The sequence below is a fragment of the Bombina bombina genome, chromosome 10 (genome assembly GCF_027579735.1).
Source record: "Bombina bombina isolate aBomBom1 chromosome 10, aBomBom1.pri, whole genome shotgun sequence".
Classification (NCBI taxonomy): Eukaryota; Metazoa; Chordata; class Amphibia; order Anura; family Bombinatoridae; genus Bombina; species Bombina bombina.
In genome coordinates this window covers 41,446,848-41,465,843 of record NC_069508.1, presented here as the reverse complement: position 1 = coordinate 41,465,843, position 18,996 = coordinate 41,446,848, and the positions used below count along the sequence as shown (strand labels likewise).

General features: G+C 35.6%; 1 protein-coding gene across 1 annotated transcript in view; it reads right to left on the bottom strand.

Moving 5' to 3' along the window:
* The window catches only part of TGFBR3 (transforming growth factor beta receptor 3), a 322,664-nt gene that overhangs the window by 73,479 nt on the left and 230,189 nt on the right, over positions 1-18,996 (bottom strand). The window contains exons 8-14 of the mRNA XM_053694009.1: positions 18,200-18,389; positions 16,595-16,824; positions 11,759-11,902; positions 8,902-9,054; positions 4,810-4,974; positions 2,855-3,154; positions 1,898-2,015 (exon numbers count right to left, since the gene is read on the bottom strand). Coding sequence (XP_053549984.1) covers positions 1,898-2,015; positions 2,855-3,154; positions 4,810-4,974; positions 8,902-9,054; positions 11,759-11,902; positions 16,595-16,824; positions 18,200-18,389 — 1,300 coding nt within the window. The remainder of the gene's footprint in view (positions 1-1,897; positions 2,016-2,854; positions 3,155-4,809; positions 4,975-8,901; positions 9,055-11,758; positions 11,903-16,594; positions 16,825-18,199; positions 18,390-18,996) is intronic.

Sequence of the window (18,996 nt, the reverse complement as noted above, 5' to 3'; positions counted from 1 at the left end):
TTAGGGAGCGCTTGAAGCTGTTAAAACTAGGGGAGAGTCTTGTGGAGCGAGGCAGGGAGTTCTACAAGATGGGGGCCAGTCTGGAGAAGTCCTGTAAACGGGAATGTGAGGAAGTAACAAGAGAGGAGGAGAGGAGAAGATCCTGAGCTGATTGAAGGGGACGGGAGGGAGAGTATCTAGAGACAAGTTCTGAAATGTAGGGGGGAGCAGTGCAGTTGAGAGCTTTGTATGTCAGAGTGAGGATTTTGTGTTTAATCCTAGAGGCAAGAGGAAGCCAGTGAAGGGAGATTGGCAGAGAGGCGCAGCAGATGAAGATCGATGAGTAAGGAAGATGAGCCTGGCAGAGGCATTCATAATGGATTGTAAAGGAGCTATGCGGCAGCTAGGTTGACCAGAGAGGATGGAGTTGCAGTAGTCGAGGCGGGAAAGGATGAGAGAGTGGATTAAAATCTTAGTTGTATCTTATGTAAGGAAATGTCTAATTTTAGAGATGTTTTTAAGGTGGAAGCGGCAGGCTTTAGCCAAGGACTGGATGTGAGGAGTGAAGGAAAGATCTGAGTCAAGTGTGACCCCAAAACATCGGGCATGCGGGGTAGGAGTAATGATAGTATTATCAACAGTTATAGAAATTTTGGGGGTGGAGACATTGGAATAGGGGGAAAAATAAGGAGTTCAGTTTTGAAGAGATTTAGCTTAAGGTAGTGAGAGGACATCCAAGATGAGATATGAGAAAGACGGTTAGTGACACGGGTTAGTAAGGAAGGAGGTAGGTCTGGTGCAGAGAGGTAGATTTGGGTGTCATCGGCATACAAATGATATTGAAACCCATGGGACTTTATTAAGGAACCTAATGATGACGTGTAGATTGAAAAGAGAAGGGGACAGAGGACAGAGTCTTGAGGTACCCCAACAGAAAGTGGTAACGGGGCAGAGGATGCTCCAGAGAAGGCTACAATAAATGTACGGTTAGTCAGATAGGAAGAGAACCACAAGAGAGCTGTGTCGCAGATGCCGAGGGATTGGAGGGTTTGGAGCAGAAGAGGGTGGTCAACAGTGTCAAAGGCTGCAGACAGGTCAAGGAGGATAAGCAGAGAGAAGTGGCCTTTGGATTTTGCTGTAAGTAGGTTGTTGGTAACCTTGACAATTGCTGTCTCTGTAGAGTGATGGGGACGAAATCCAGATTGCAGTGGGTCAAGAAGAGAGTTTAATGTAAGGAAATGGGATAGACGTGCGTATACTAGCTTTTCTAGGAGCTTTGAGGCAAGAGGGATATTCGCAAGACACGCAATATTCTAACTTTGGCTTTTTACGCACGTTGGGTTAGCCTGAGCGCAATAACTTTTAACTCATAATACCAGCACAACCCAACACAAGCAAAAAGTTTACTTCTAGTACAATTAGTGCTCTAGCGAAAGCGCTAAAGAGCGCTCCACACATAATGTGACTCTTTATGGGAAATAACATTTTGAGTTTAATGCGTCTTTAAACGGACATGAAAATAAAAAAAATGCTCTAATATCTTAGAGAATTTCCTTATTTCTCTGTTGCTTAAATATATATATATGTGGTTAACCCCAGCAAAGTGGGTTAAACACATAGTTAAATCCGCCTAAAGAGCAGAAATGCACTACTGGCAGCTAGCTGAACACATATAGTGCACCAATGACAAGAGGCATATGTGTGTATTCACCAATGACCAGCTAACTCCCAGTAGTGTATTGCTGCTGAGCCTACTTAGATATGCTTTTTAACATATTATATATATATATTATAAAAGTACATACTCATTCTCAACCATGAACGTTTAATTTTAATTTCTCCCTTTAAGAATAGAAAATGTAACATATCAATGTTTTGCTGCTTTGTTAAAGAGTAAACACATTATACATCGGATTACCTGTTTTCTCCACGTGAGTAATAACGGCGAGCGGCTTAGAAAAAGTCTTCTTGTTGGACATCATAGCAAGAATCATATCAACATTAAGGGACGTGCACGCTTCATCAGGAGGAACGCACTGCAAGACAAATATGCAGGGTCAGACTTGTGTAATGCAACAACATTCTGCTTATCAGCCTAAACTGAGTGCACTGACAAGGAACAGATCGCAATGCTAACAATTACACACAACAATTCTTTATAAGAACTGCAAATTAATGGAAAGGTATAGGGTTTTTTTCTAAGTTGCATCTAAAAGAGTATAATTTAAAGGGACATGAAACCCAAAATGTTTTTTTCCCGAATTAGACAGAAAATACAATGGGAACTAGCTAAACACAACAATGAGCCAATCACAAGAGGCATATATAGGCAGCTGCCTCCCAGTCGTGTATTGCTACCTATGTATGCTTTTTAACAAAGGATACCAACAAAAACAAAGAAAAATAGATAATAAAAGTAAATTGGAAAGTTGTTTAAAATGTAATGCTCTATCTGAATCATGAAATGATTCATTGTGGGTTTTTATGCCCATTTAAAGGGATATGAAACCCCAAAATTGTCTTTTCTGATTCAGACAGATTATACCATTTAAAATAAGTTTCCAATTTACTTATATTATCAAATTTGCTTTGTTCCCATGATATTCTTTGTTGAAGAGATACCTAGGTAGGCATCTGGAGCACTAAATGGCAGCAAATAGTGCTCACATCTAGTGCTCATGCAAATGGATAACATTCTTGCAAAACTGCTGCCATATAGTGCTCTAGACACGTGCACGCTCCTGAGCTCACCTTCCTGCTTCTCAACAAAAGATACCAAGAGAATGAAGAACATTTAACAATTGAAGTCAATTAGAAAGTTGTTTAAAATTGTATGTTCTATCTGAATAATTAACAACAACAACAAATGTCTCACCCTGGGCAGCCCGTCCATCTCTTGTTCCGTGTTGGTGCACAAAGTTAATTCGCAGTGAAGAAAGAGAAGAGACGTATTAAACATCGGTTTAAATATGAAACTGAATCTCTTCTTATCCATCTGTTCCTGTAACACTGGGAAGTTCATCCTTTTTACGTTGTAAAATTTTACCGATTCGTCTTTAGGACAAATGTTCTCAATAATTGTATATTCGGAGATGAGATCGGGATTAGAGTACGGTGAAATAAAACAAGTTTGTATAGCAAATCCCAACTCTTTGTCTGCCTTTGTTACAGAAACCTGCCATGGGGGAAAAACACAATACATTATCTCTGTTTATACTTTATACATAAATATCTATAAACTTATTAAAATACTTAAAGGGATAGGAAAGTCAGAATTAAACTAGCATGATTCAGATAGAGCCGGTCATTTTAAGACACTTTTATATTCACTTCTATTTTCAAATGTGCTTCGTTCTCTTAGTATCCCTTGTTAAAAAATGAATATGCACATATCCTACTCTAGTGGGAGCTGCTGCTAATTGGTGCCTGCACACATTTGTCTCTTGTGATTGGCTAAATAGATATTGTCAGCTTCCTGTCAGTAGTGCAATGCTGTCCCTTCAGCAATGGATAACAAGAGAATGAAGAAAATTTGAAAATATAATTAAATTGGAAAGTTGTTTAAAATGGTATGTTCTATCTGAATCATAAAAGAAAATTTGGGGTTTACTATCCCTTTAATATTCTGCATATACACTTAAATGCAGCATAACTTACCCTGCAACAAAAGTGAATATAAAATAGCTACATTCCCCAGAAGATAGTCATTACAGATACTAATGATCAATCCCTTTGCTGCCAGAGAGGGCTGAAGCCTATGTATATATAAGCTGTCTCATCCCTTTAAAGGGGTTAAAGGGACATTAAACCAAATTTTCTTTCTTTTGTGGTTCAGCTAGAACATCAAATTTTAAACAACTTTCCAATGTATTTCTATTATTAAATTTGCTTCATTCTCTTTGTATCCTTTTTTGAAGGCGTAGCAATCCACTACTGAGAGCTAGCTGAACACACCGGGTGAGCCAATGACAAAAAGCATATATGTGCAGCCACCAATCAGTGCTAGCTCCCAGCAGTGCATTGCTGCTCCTGAGCCTTCCTAAGTATGGATTTTCAACAAAGGATACAAAGAGAGTGAAGCAAATTAAGGAAGTGACAAATTAGATAATAGAAACTAACTGGAAAGTTGTTTTAAATTGTATGCTCTATCTAAATAATGATATATAACAATTTGGGTTTCATGATCCTTTAAACCAGGCATCCTTAAAGGGACACTAAACCCAAGTTTTCTTTCATCATTCAGCTAGAGAGTACAATTTTAAAAAACATTCAAATTTATTTCTATTATCTAATTTGCTTCATTCTTTAAATATCCTTTGCTGAAGAAATAGCAATGCACATGGGTGAGCCAATCACACGAGGCATCTATGTGCAGCCACCAATCAGCAGCTACTAAGCGTATCTAGATATGCTTTTGAGCAAAGGATATCAAAAGAATGAAGAAAAGTAGATAATATAAGTAAATTAGAAAGTTGTTTAAAATTGCATGCTCTTTCTAAATCATAAAAAGGAAATATTGGGTTTCATGTCCCTTTAAACTTGACCCTCCAGAGGTTTTGGGATTACTGATATGGCTGAGCATCATAGGAAATGTACTTCCAAAACCTCTGGAGGGCCAAGTTTGATGATGCCTGCTTTAAACAGTTCTATGCAATAATTAATTCTCTTTTGTACTTTTATGTCCCTTTAAATTCCCTGATCCTGCGCAATAAACAACAACAAAAAATGGTTGACTACGATAAATAATCCTTTTCTATTGTCATTTTCTTTGCATTTCAGATCTGAGGAATTTAGGGGGGAAAAACCCCATATATAACGTAGCTGTGTTACCTGTACGTAAACCTGTCCATTTTCTGCTACAGAATAAAGTTTTTGAGAAGGAGTGAGGAATAAATCTGTTTCGTAAAGGTCCATATTAAATGTGACATTGCTTATTGCAGGTCCGGGTGGCGCAGGTATGAAGGGATCAGACTCCTGATGAACCGTGCAGTTAAACTAAAAACAAAATGTAAAGAAATTAAATTTAAAGACATTATACTAATCAATCGTTACTGACGGATACGAGCGAGCTAAGTATATGTGTAATTAGGGAAACCACTAGACTGTGAAATGGACTCGACAAATGGCTGAAATAAAACAAAAATATCCCTTTGATTCAATATTCATTAAATAGTCTAGAAAATAAAACTTAAAATAAACGTATGTAGAAAAACTTCATGATGTGTATATACATAGGTTGGAGACACTCCATTCTCTCTGGAGGAAGTGGAACAACCAGATTTTCAGAGTTTAATAAAAGTAAAGTGGGGAATAAATAATTAAATAATAAGGATACATTTTTGGGGGGATAATTTGGGTCCTTATTTGGATTTATAAATGTTATCACATTTATTATCTGCATTAGGTAAACTGGGTAACGACACTTGACAGAGAACAAAATATTGTTTCATCTTTGTGGAGTATTTTATCTCTGTAATACATGTTATTGTTTGTTTATATTGGTAATTAATAAAGGAAAAGATTGGAAAACAATTAGATTACAATTTTTTTTATTATGTATAATTAAAGGAACACAAACCCTAACAATTTCTTTTGTGATTCAGATAGTAATTATATTCAACGCAACGTAGCAGCACGAACAAACTTTTAAATTTGCTGGTCTTTCTCCTATCCCCAATTTCTTTTTAAACAACAAAAATTCTGGTGTTGACTGTCCCTTTAACTAGTATTATACTAGGAAAGAGTGCTAACTAAGCCCCAATCTTTCTTTCCCTTTCATACATTAAAAAGATAGATAATGCAAAAATGCTGAAGTTTTGTGTAGATGTACACTAATGCTTGAGCTACTGTATAATTCTGGTGGAGCTAGATCTGAGTCACTACACATATCTTTTAGACATTCTGCTGGGTTGCCTGCGGCCGAGGTGACCTAGCAAATATACCATATATATACTGATATAGCTACATCTTGGAATATTTTATATGCAAAGTTACATACTGTCTCCTAGCCCTCCTATATTAAGGTAAATAACAGCATTATAGTGATAATAATGTCCATCTCAGTAGCATTATAGGTATATTCTTTTAATCCAGTTAGAATGGTCATATTGTTTATTTGGTGCTTTCATATAAGGGTGCTTTAAAGGGATACTAAACCCAATTTTTTTCTTTCATGATTCAGATAGAGAATGAGATTTTAAGCACCTTTGTAATTTACTCCTATTATCAATTTTTCTTTGTTCTCATGCTATCTTGATTTGAAAAAGCAGTACTGTAAGCTTTAGAGCCAGACCATTTTTTGTTCAGCACATGGGTAGCACTTGCTGATTTGTGGCTAAATGTAGCAAACCAATCAGCAGCTCTACCAAGGTGCTGAACTAAAAAATGGGCCGGCTCCTAAGCTTTTATTACTGCTTTTTCAAATCAAGATAACATGAGAACAAAGAAAAATTGATAATAGGAGTAAATTAGAAAGTTGCTTAAAATTGCATGCTCTGTCTAAATCATGAAAGAAAAAAATGTGGGGTTAGTATCCCTTTAATACCCAATATAATATACCTAACAAATCCATCCAGTGTCTTTGGCTACTATAACCATAGTTATACCTATACGTCATATTTGGTTAGCCCTAGAAGACCACCCTACTTTAGACAAAGAAATAGTTAAACATATAACACTATAAAACCTCAGTGTATAATTTAACTACTTACCCTTAGTTAAGATGATGTTATACTCTTGTTTCATGAGCACTATCTAGAATATCATTGCTATTATCCACGTGGGACCAATATGTTTTATTAAGGCAGACCCATAGATCACTTAATAATCTTCATATATTATATTTTGATCCTTAGCGTGTATCATTATATAAACCTAATCTCCCCTCCCCCCCAATACCCTTGGCTTACTTGGTAAGCATAGGAAAACGTATCCCCTAGAAACCCTATCCTGATACTCATGTTCTCCTCTTGTATCCCACTTAGTATACAGTCCTATGTTAGAGGTCGGTGAGGGACCTAACCTTATATTTAGGGATACCATTCTACTCTCGTTTTGTTATCATTCAGAAGAGCTACGCATAGGTAAATATTGTTTAATATATAATGAGGTACTTATTAAAATCCGAAAGAGGTTACGAACTAAATATATGGGTTGATAATCTATATATATATAGCTGTACTTATGTTTCAGAGTCAGATGTTACCTCTAGGCTACAAAGTATAAGATGTGCACTATATAAATGTGTTTATTATGGTACTGTCTGAGTGCAAATACTGTTTTATGACTTTACTGTAACCTTGTTTTTGTTATTCAGTACAACCTCAATAAAAAAATATTTATTTAAAAAAAAAAAAAAAGATAGATAACGCCTTTATTACCCATTCCCCAGCTTTGCACAACCAACATTGTTAATTTAATATACTTTATAACATCTAAACCTCTAAATTTCTGCCTGTTTCTATAGGGTTTATTTATCATAGTGTGAGCGGACATGATACAATGTAGGGTATCAGGTCCGCTGCACATCGATAAATGCCGACATACGCTGTCTGCATTTATCATTGCACCAGCAGTTTATGCAAACTGCTGGTGCAATGCCGCCCCCTGCAGATGGCCACTAGCAGGGGGTATCAATCAACCCAATCGTATTCAATCAGGTTGATTTTTGTCCGCAGCCTCAGAGCAGGCGGACAAATTATGGAGCAGCGGTCTTTAGACAATTCCTCTAAAAATGATTGTACTTTTTACATCTGTGATTCGCCAGAAACAAGGGGCATCAAGCCCCGTACGGAGCTTGATAAATCGGCCCCTAAGCCACTACAGACAGACTCTTATCACATGCTTTTTTATTTGCTTTTCACAACAGGAGACTGCTAGTTCACGTGAGCCATATACAGTAGATAACATTGTTCTCTCTCCCATGGAGTTGTGCATGACACTGCACTAAATGGCTAAAATGCAAGTCAATAGATAATAAATAAATAGCCATGTGATCAGGGAGCTGTCAAAAGAGGCTTAGATACAAGGTAATCACAGAGGTTAAAAATGTATTAATGTAACTGTGTTAATGATGCAAAACTGGGGAATGGGTAATAAAGGGATTATCTATCTTTGTAAACAATAACAATTTTGGAGTAGACTGTTCCTTTAAGTAAGAGTTTCTTGACAGACCTGTTGTTACCTAAAAATCAGATTGACTACTTAACCATCTTTTATTGTGTCATTCGGATGTAATTCCTATCTGGTCATTAGGATGTTATCTGCCAATTCAATCATTTGTAGAGGAATTGTTGTATCCAGAAATATGATTTGATAAATACAAGAGCAAACACAAATTTCTCTTGTTTCTTTCAAACTTTATCAGTGTCGTTTTCTGCACTATTTAAACATGTAAAAATACAGTATAAAGAAAAAGGTTAGGGTTTAAATACGCAATTATCCCTAGAGATAAAATGCTGATTGGTTACAAAGGACGACTCCCACTGCTGAATTTGTGGTATATTAGCAATATGCTCCACAAACAAAAAAGTATATTTTTTTCAGTACATAACACATTTTTAAACAAAAAAAACAAACTTTCTTTTAGAGTTATAATAGTTTTCCCTATAACCCCTATTGACCATACTGGAGTTATTTATAATGTGTTTTTTAAAGGTGTAGTAGAGTTCTGTGTAGGTCACACAACAACTCTGACTGACTGATAAAAAAAGTTTTTTTTGCACAAGACAATGCTAAGAATTAGATATGGTTTGAGACGCAGGAACTAAGTGGATCAAGTACCTCCAACTTGCTATCAACTTCTGTGTTTCTATGTTTGTAAATTACAGATACGGGAAACATGCGATAACACAAATCCTGTTTTTATCACTTACGAAATTTCAGAAGTGCAATATTACCGTACTGAAAAAGAGCTGCACGTACCGCCACAATTTCAGGCCTCTTAAAGGCAAGAGAGAGGAGGCTGATTTCAGCTTCGTCCATGTCGCCTAGAAATCTGTCATCTCCAGATTCCAAATCCTCATCATCATTAGTCCAGCCACTTCCCTCAGTGTTTGATGACAGCTGTATAACAATCTGTGAGATTAAAGGGAAACTGTCATTGTGACGGCAAAGAAAAACATGTAACAATATATGCAGCAACAGATTAATGATCATTCCTTAGAGAATACGACTCTGAAGTGGGAAACGCAACAAAGCAAATTAAACTTTACACCACTACAGAAAATAAACAAACAACTCACAAGTGGCCTTAAAGCGGCACATTATTTGGTAAAAAAAAAATGCATTTGTCTCTGGAGATAAAGCTGATTTATTGTGAGAGTGGCAGTTAGACTTAGGTAAAGTTCATTTCAGGGTTAAATCAACATTCATTAAAATTATGGTGGAGATAAAAGCATGAGATTAAAATCCTCCATGTCTATCTTCTACTGGTGATGAGTTACAACAAGAACGAAACAGGCTGTCTAGTGGTGATTTCTGTATTTGCTGCAATCTCCTTATTAGGGAATCGCTGTGTGTTAACACAGTATGAAGCAAAAAATCAGAGATGTTGGATATCTAATTTGCATATCTTACCCAGAATCCTCTTGTGCATTGGTAACAGTGAATATGGAGTTTTTCTGGGTAAAAGCAAGCAGGGATACTTGCCTAGACGTGCTAATTTCCTATGCAACAATTTTTATTGATTTACTTTTGTAACATGGAGGATTTTAATCTCAGTCTTTTGTCTCCGCCATAATTGTAATGAATTTGTGTGTGTGTATATATATATATATATATATATATATATATATATATATATATATATATATATGTTACTGTGAATGTGTACTTTGCCAATCAAGGGTCATGCCTGCTAGGGACCAGTAGCTGTAAACACAAAGACTTGCAGGGTCAATAGTAATCAAATTACATGCTCTAATTAACTAAAATGTCCCTTTAATGTATTTGTCTGTTGGCTACAATAGATTATAAAATCATGGAGGTCTGATAGTGAACAATTTACATTTTTTTAGTTTGAATTTTTTTTGGATATACTGAAATAGCCAAACTTTACTGTAAACTGATAAAAAAAAATCTGCAAAACCTCAATATATCAGTATAAACAAATTTGATGAAATATGTTACAGGAATTTGGCGATGACCTCAGATTAAACAGAAATACAAAAGATACACAAAACCATATTTGGTTGGGATATGAATTCAAACATATTTCATAACAGAAAATTATTTAAGGATTTGGCTTATTTTAACACTATTTTGTCAAAATGCTGAAAAAAATTCCATTTTATTCCAGAGGAATAGAATAAATATATTCACATCTGTCACATAGTAAAGCAAGTCGTTTGTGACAGGGAATCCGTTAAATAATTGACTGAATTTGTTTCTATTGATGTTGTACCATCAATAAAACAAATGTTCTGAATCTTTAGTGTGGCAAATGTGAAAATTAAAACTCATCTGAAAAGCATTACTTCCTAAATAAGAAGATAAAAATAAATATTATGTGTTTAGCACTATAAACCAAAATCAATGAATATTGGTATTAAAGGGACACTCAATCAAAATTAAACTTTCATGATTCAGATAGAGCAGCCATTTTAAACAACGTTCCAATTTACTTCCATTATCTAAATGTGCAGTCTTTTTATATTTAAACTTTTTGAGTCACCAGCTCCTTCTGAGCATGTGCAAGAATAAGTGTGTATGCATTTGTGAATGGCTGTCACATGGTACGTGTATGCATTTGTGATTGGCTGATGGCTGTCACATGGTACAGGGGGAGTGGAAAAAGACATACCTTTTAAAATTGTCAGAAAAAAATCTACTACTCATTTGAAGTTCAGACTAAGTGCTATTTAATTGTCTTGTTATCTTGCATTTGTTGATTATGCAAATCAACTGTGTTGACTGGTCCTTTAATGGGTCCAATTTTAAAGGGACAGTGTACCCTACATTCTCTCCTCTATAATTTGTCCCCAACCATCTGTTTTAACTGTTGACTGTATACAAATTGTTTACAAATAGCTCATTTACATTATTTTGGCATTTGAGATATCAGATTTTGCCTGTTATATCCATCTATACTGAAAGTTTCTAGCTGTGTAAACATAGCAAGTAGAAGAAATTACACTCCAAGTGGAGGTTAGGAGAGATAAGTAATAAAATGTTAATTTAGAATTGTTTCTAAGTTTTGTGCTTTGGTATACAGACAGAGATAATATAAATAAGAGTGTAAAAGGAAGTAGGCACTACAGTTAGGTGCTTGCAAAAAATCCAAAAATGTAATAATGAAAAAGCAACATAAATAAAAAAGTTTGTGAACAAAAAAATGAACTTTATTGCAGAGAAGTTCATCCGCTACTCTGTTACGGCACTCCAGGAGACGTCAACTGTTTTGGGCGACTTTTCATGCACTTCCGGGTCACCGGTCAGGGGTGGATTGAGTGCTGGAGTTGTTGGGACTGATACCTCCATCAATAATATAAATAAGCATGTGTGTTTACAGAAAGTGATAAAATATGATTTGATTTCCCTGCAAGCTGAACTAATTTTAATGGGTTATGGTTTTAAAGAACAAAACAAGATATTTCATATAAAAACAAACCTAAATAAGCAATTTCTCATACATTTATACCCTGCTTATGGTAAAACAAGTCATTGAAAAATATTAAGGGAAAAACAATTTTACAGTGTTCTGTCCCTTTAAACATCCTAAGCACAGACAAAATAATTCTGTTATTTAAATCCTGTATTTTTAATGTGCTTTTCTGCTTACTGTGTTGTAGTAAACAATGTTCTTTAAGTCGTCAACATTGTGCTGCGTTCCACATCCGGTCAACGACGTCTCCAAAATAAAATGAGTATTGTTTTGTGTTGCTTTGCATTTTGGATCAAGCAGCGAAACTTCGGTCCCATTTGCCTTAAATACATTAAATAAATAGCATAATTTTAGCAGCAGTAATAGAAATTAATTTATTTGCTCAAATTTAAAAAAAAAAAAAAAAAATTCTCAGCTACATAAATCAACTGAAGTTTTATAAGTCTGTATAAGAATACCTTAGATGGTTTCAATATACTGTAGTTTCATTTGCAGATGTTACAGAAATATAAAATGATTTATACTTAATTCCTTTCCCATACTTAAACACTAGAAAAATGTTAGAGTGAGGTTTTCTAGGCAACAATTAGTCTGAGAAAAATACCCATTTGTGTTTTGTATAATTATTTTTTAATTGTTTCACTACTGAAAAAAAGTAAGTGTAAAGATTTTGCTTTTTGCACGTAATGGAATGGGTTGAACTCGCATTACAAGTTTTAAAGTAAACAGTTTTCACTTGTGCGCTAACCCGACAAGCGTAAAAAGCCAAATGTACAATGTCACGCGCGATAACAAATTCCCCTATAGAAGTCAACGGAGCATAAAAAGTTGAAAAAACTTAACACCCCACTCGAGCGCTAAAAAATACTAATAATCATACTTTATATATACATAAAAAAGAAACACTTTTGGCTACAGTAAAAACTGTCAGACCACAAATAGGAAAAACCTAACCGGAGCTGTCAGGAAGCAGGAGTCGTCTTGTAGGAAGTTTCCACCTAATTCAAGTAGCGTAGAACTGTATACACATAGGTGGTGATTCATATATCATAAGAGTAAAGGTAATTAAATCAAAAGAGCAACAGAACAACAATAGACCTGAAGAAGAGGTGTGGCCTTGAAACGCGTTGTGAAGGAGCCTGGCCAGACATTACACAGCCGGCAGTGTACTCAGTTCTATGTTTGTTCCCAGCTAAATCTACTGTGCAGCACAAACATTCTTTCTAACAGTTTACATTTTGTTTGTAATACATAAATGCTTTTACGTATTGATTGTTAATGTTTGCTTAAGTGTTTGCCCTTAAATGGACAATATACTGCAAAGCTCCCAGTAATCCAATGTTACTTGCTGGGGTTTATTAAATTGTTTACAAATAACTCCTTTGCCTTTATTTTGGCATTGTAAATACATAATTTTGCCCATTGAAACTACCACCTAAAATATCAGCAGCACCTCTAATGTCACAATTAATTCACCATTTGAAGTGCTGCACATTAGAGTTGGCTACTTGTTTTTTTTTAGGCATAAAAAGTACATTAAACTTTCATGATTTAAATACAGCTTATCATTTTACACAACTTTTCAAAGTGTTTCTTTTATCAAATTTGCTTTGTTCTTTCTGTATTTTTTGTTAAAGGATTGTAAAGTTTAACGAATAAGTGGCCGGTATCTAAAAATAATCTTAAAAACAGGGGCACTTTCATTCATTAAACTTTACAAAGACAATTATTTTTTAAAATACTTACCTTTGCGTTATGGTAAACATAACGCCGATCCTCCAACCGCAGCTCCAGCTTTCTTAAAGGGACACTGAACCCAAATTTTTTCTTTCGTGATTCAGATAGCGCATGACATTTTAAGCAACTTTCTAATTTACTCCTATTATCAAATTTTCTTCATTCTCTTGGTATCTTTATTTGAAATGCAAGAATGTAAGTTTAGATGCCGGCCCATTTTTGGTGAACAACCTGGGTTGTCCTTGCCGATTGGTGGATAAATTCATCCACCAATAAAAAAGTGCTGTCCAGAGTCCTGAACCAAAAAAAGCTTAGATGCCTTCTTTTTCAAATAGAGATAGCAAGAGAACGAAGAAAAAATTGATAATAGGAGTAAATTAGAAAGTTGCTTAAAATGGCATGCTCTATCTGAATAATAAAAAAAATTGGGTTCAGTGTCCCTTTAAGCAGATCGATGACGATCCGGCTTCCTCCAATCGTTGCGTGCCTCACAAGCTGGGTGCCAAAGGGGAAAGCAGGAGCTGCGGACTGAGGATCAGCGTTATGTTTACCATAACGCGAAGGTAAGGATTTTAAAAAAGAAGCGTCTTCGTAAAGTCTAATGAATGAAAGTGCCCCTGTTTTTAACCCCTTAAGGACCAAGCATTTTAGACAAAAACTTCCCCAAAAGACCAGAGCATTTTTAGCATTTTTGCCATCACTACATTTAAACAGAAATAGAGCCTTTTTTATATATACCTATCAAAACTATATATTTTTTTAGTAGACAACCCAAAGTATTGATCTAGGTACATTTTGGTATATTTCATGCCACCATTGTACCGCCAAACGCGATCAAATAAAAAAAAAAACGTAATTTTTTTTCACAATTTTAGGTTTCTCACTGAAATTATTTACAAACAGCTTGTGCAATTATGGCACAAATGGTTGTAAATGCTTCTCTGGGATCCCCTTTGTTCAGAAATAGCAGACATATGGCTTTGGTAATTTGGCTTTTTGGTAATTAGAAGGCCGCTAAATGCTGCTGCACACCACACTTGTATTATGCCCAGCAGTGAAGGGGTTAATTAGGTAGCTTGTAGGGTTAATTTTAGCTTCAGTGTAGAGATCAGCCTCTCACCTGACACATCCCACCCCCTGATCCCTCCCTGACCCCTCTCAAACAGCTCTCTTCCCTCCCCCACCTCACAATTGTCACCACCATCTTAAGTACTGGCAGAAAGTCTGCCAGTACTAAAATAAAAGGCTTTTTTTTTTATAAATATTCTGCAGTGTTGGATCCCCCCTTAGCCCCCAACCTCCCTGATCCCCCACAAACAGCTCTCTAACCCTTCCCTCCTCTACCTATTTGCTGCCATCTTAGGTACTGGCAGCTGTCTGTCAGTACCCAGTTTTCTGCAAATTAGGCACATTTTTTACAAAAAAATGAAAATAACATTTTATTTTTGTAGTGTAGCTGCCCCCCTCAATACCCTACCACCCTCCCCCTCCAAGATCCCTTTATGGCAACAGATCTTACATAGGATCCCCCTCATTGCCCCTACTCCCTCCTTAATGACGCCGGTATATATTTTTTTTCGGCTTCCCTGTAGCGTGGCGTAGTGGTCTCCCCCGCTCCCGCCCTCCTCCCGCCTCCTACAGCGATGGGCCGCACACCCGCCCTCCATCCTTAACCGCCCACCCACCAATGATCGGCACCACCGCTGTCTGATGTAGAGAGGGCCACAGAGTGGCCCTCTCTGCATCTGTAACTCTGCAAATCTATTTTTGCAGTGCCTCACTCATGGGGCATGCAGAAATAGCTTGATCTCGCAATTTTGAGCGAGATTGTGGCAGAGAGAAGTCCAGGACAGGGTACGTTGCAGATCCTTAAAGGGACATTATACACTCATTTCTTCTTTGCATAAATGTTTTGTAGATGATCTATTTATATAGTCCATAAAGTTTTTTTTTTTTTAAATTCTTTCATAGTTTTGCTTATTTTTTAATAACATTGCTATGATTTTCAGACTCCTAACCAAGCCCCAAAGCTTTAGGAGAATACCGTCAGATACCTACTCCAGCTTGCTCCTGTTTGTGTAAAGGGTCTTTTCATATGCAAAGGAAGGGGGGAGTGTCTTATTTCCCACATGCAGTGGGCTTTCCAGCTACCTTTTTAACAGAGCTAAACTGAGAGCTTCTAAGTAAGTTTTTAAACAGTTTTATACTGGATTTTTATATCAGTATCTGTGCATCTTATTCTTTATAGTAGTGTATATTACATGCAGTTGTATGAAAATTGGTGTATGCTGTCCATTTAAGGGCATAACGACCAGCGTCGTACAGGGTACGGCGCTGGTCGTTAAGGGTTAAGATTATTTTTAAATACCGGGCACTTATTCATTAAACTTTGCAATTAATTTATGTGTAGTTAAAAAACATTGCAATGTACTTTTATTATTTATTTTGTTCCTGTTTCCCCTAATTTAAATCAGAAAAGTGTTGGTTTTCTAAATTCCACTTCTATAAATTAATGGGCGCTGCCATGATTGAACTTAAGATGCCCCTTATCTGTTTCCCCTGCTTAAGTCAATTAGGGGCAGATATAAAACAGGCAATAAAATAAGTGAGTACTAAAGACACGTGCACGCTCCTCAGCTCCTATGAAGAGATTAACTCTTCAACACAGGATACAGATTGAACAAATACATTTTGATAATAGAACTAAATTGGAAAGTTGTTTATTGCACGTTCTATCTAAACCACTACATTTTAATTTTAAAGGGTCATTCCAGTCAAAATTAAACTCTCATGATTCAGATAGAGCAGCAATTTTGTAACAACTTTACCATTTACTTTCATTAACAAAATGTGCACTGTCTTTTTATATTTACACTTTTTGAGTCACCAGCCCCTACTGAGCATGTGCAAGAATTCACAGAATATACGTATATGCATTTGTGATTGGTGGATGGCTGTCACATGATACAGGAGGAGTAAAAATAGACATAGCCGAAATTTGTCAGAAAAAAATCTATTACTCATTTGACGTTCAGACTAAGGGCTATTACATTGTCTTGTTATCATGTATTTGTTGATTACGCAAATCTACTGTATTTACTGTCCCTTTAACTTTACTGTCCCTTTAATAAATAATTTGCTATGTTTGAATTGTTGCAACAATTAAATTGAGCTTGAGAAGTTTAGCATTGTTGTTGCGTCTACCCAGCCCATATACTCCAAATGTCTTTGTATGATACAGAAACAAAGCAAGCGTAACCAACGCATAATACTCACCGGCAGGCTGTCCTTTTCAATGGCCGCCAGCAACTTCTGGTTGTCGCACTTAACAGAGAAAGCCATGTTAATATGGCCTTGAGCCTCTTCAGGTTTCTCATCCATCCCAAAAACATTCCCCCTAATTACAGGTAATGTATACGGAAGCCCTTTATTATGGTTATTACTATTGAGTAATAGCTCAGTTAACTCAGGAGGAATTGAGTGGTGATCTCCATCGTTCATCTCCACTAGGGGAAAGAAAGCACAGATTATATTAATTAGATGCTCTCTAACACATTACATCAGAAATTGACTCAAATTTTACATATCCAGATACCCAAAAACAGTATATGTCATCTATATATATCTATCCAGTATCTATCTATCTATCCAGTATCTATCTATCTATCTATCCAGTATCTATCTATCTATCTATCTATCCAGTATCTATCTATCTATCTATCTATCCAGTATCTATCTATCTATCTATCTATCTATCTATCCAGTATCTATCTATCTATCCAGTATCTATCTATCTATCCAGTATCTATCTATCTATCCAGTATCTATCTATATATCTATCCAGTATCTATCTATCCAGTATCTATCTATCTATCTATCCAGTATCTATCTATCCAGTATCTATCTATATATCTATCCAGTATCTATCTATATATCTATCCAGTATCTATCTATATATCTATCCAGTATCTATCTATCTATCCAGTATCTATCTATCCAGTATCTTTCTATCCAGTATCTTTCTATCCAGTATCTTTCTATCCAGTATCTATCTATCCAGTATCTATCTATCCAGTATCTATCTATCCAGTATCTATCTATCCAGTATCTATCTATCTATCTATCCAGTATCTATCTATCTATCTATCCAGTATCTATCTATCTATCTATCTATCTATCTATCTAGTATCTATATATCTATCTATCCAGTATCTATCTATATATCTATCTATCCAGTATATATCTATCTATCTATCCAGTATCTATCTATCTATCTAGTATCTATCTATCTATCTATCTATCTATCTAGTATCTGGCTATCTGTCTGTCTGGCTATCTGTCTATATCTCTATCTATCTATCTATCTATCTATCTCTCTATCTATCAAATTCCTACATTTACATAGTGATAGTGTGACAAGACAACAACAACAACAACAAATTGTCACACTGTTAAAAATCCTGTGAGTGCAGGAATTTGTTTTGTGGATTCACGTCTCAACCTTGCATCCTGGAGGTAGTCATTAAATTATTAACTATATATAATATATTTGAGTAGACCGATAAATACAAAGATAGATAGATACACATATATAAACACATAGACATATACACATATATAAATATATACAGGTATATATATATATATATATATATATATACACACACACACACACAAACACTATAGTAGATTTTGGAAGACAAGGAGGTTAATAAATCTGGCAATTACTGTCATGTAATTTCCTCATAACTTCAGTGCCAATGTTTTATCCAAACCATGAAGTCTAATCATTTTTTATTTTAGTTAAAGAGACAATGTGCTTAAAAAAGTAATTACATTTTGCTAAACAGCAAATTATTTCATATTAGTTTTTACACTTACCGATGTCATCGAGTGTTATTTGAAACCTGTTTGCAAGGGGTGCGATTGTGTACGAAGTAACTGGGTAATATCTATTTTCCTTAGCCCACTTCATTAAGCTTTCCTGTGTCGAAGGAATGTTTTGTATCACGGACTTGCTCGCGAACAAGGAGCTAGTAGTCTCTCTTGTAAATCCGATGCTATTTGGGCTCTGTATGAAAAGAATACATTTTTAAATATAAAAAAGAAAGCATGATAACCTTAATCATATTAGAAATGAACTGAATAAATTATTTTGTAACAACAAAAAACCTTTGTGAAGTATTTTGTTTTGTGCATGAGAAAAAAAAGGAACAAGTGATTTAGAAAAGAACAATGATCAGACATGTACACAAGTGTATCTGTCTCACACAAAGGTCTCTATTAATCAAGCTGCGATTTCAAATCTTAGGACTGCTGCTTTCTAATATTTCTGCCACCTTAGAGGTAACAGAGTTAAAGGGACACTCAATCAAAATTAAACTTTCATTATGCAGATAGAGCATGCCATTTTAAACAACTTTCCAATTTACTTCCTTTAACAAAATGTGCACAGTCTTTTTATATTTAAACATTTTGAGTCACCAGCTCCTACTGAGCATGTGCAAGAATAAGCGTGTATGCATTTGTGAATGGCTGATGGCTGTCACATGGTACGTGTATGCATTTGTGATTGGCTGATGTATGTCACAAGGTAAAGGGGGAGTGGAAAAATACATAACTTTTAAAATTGTCAGAACAAAAATCTACTACTCATTCAAAGTTCAGACTAAGTGCTA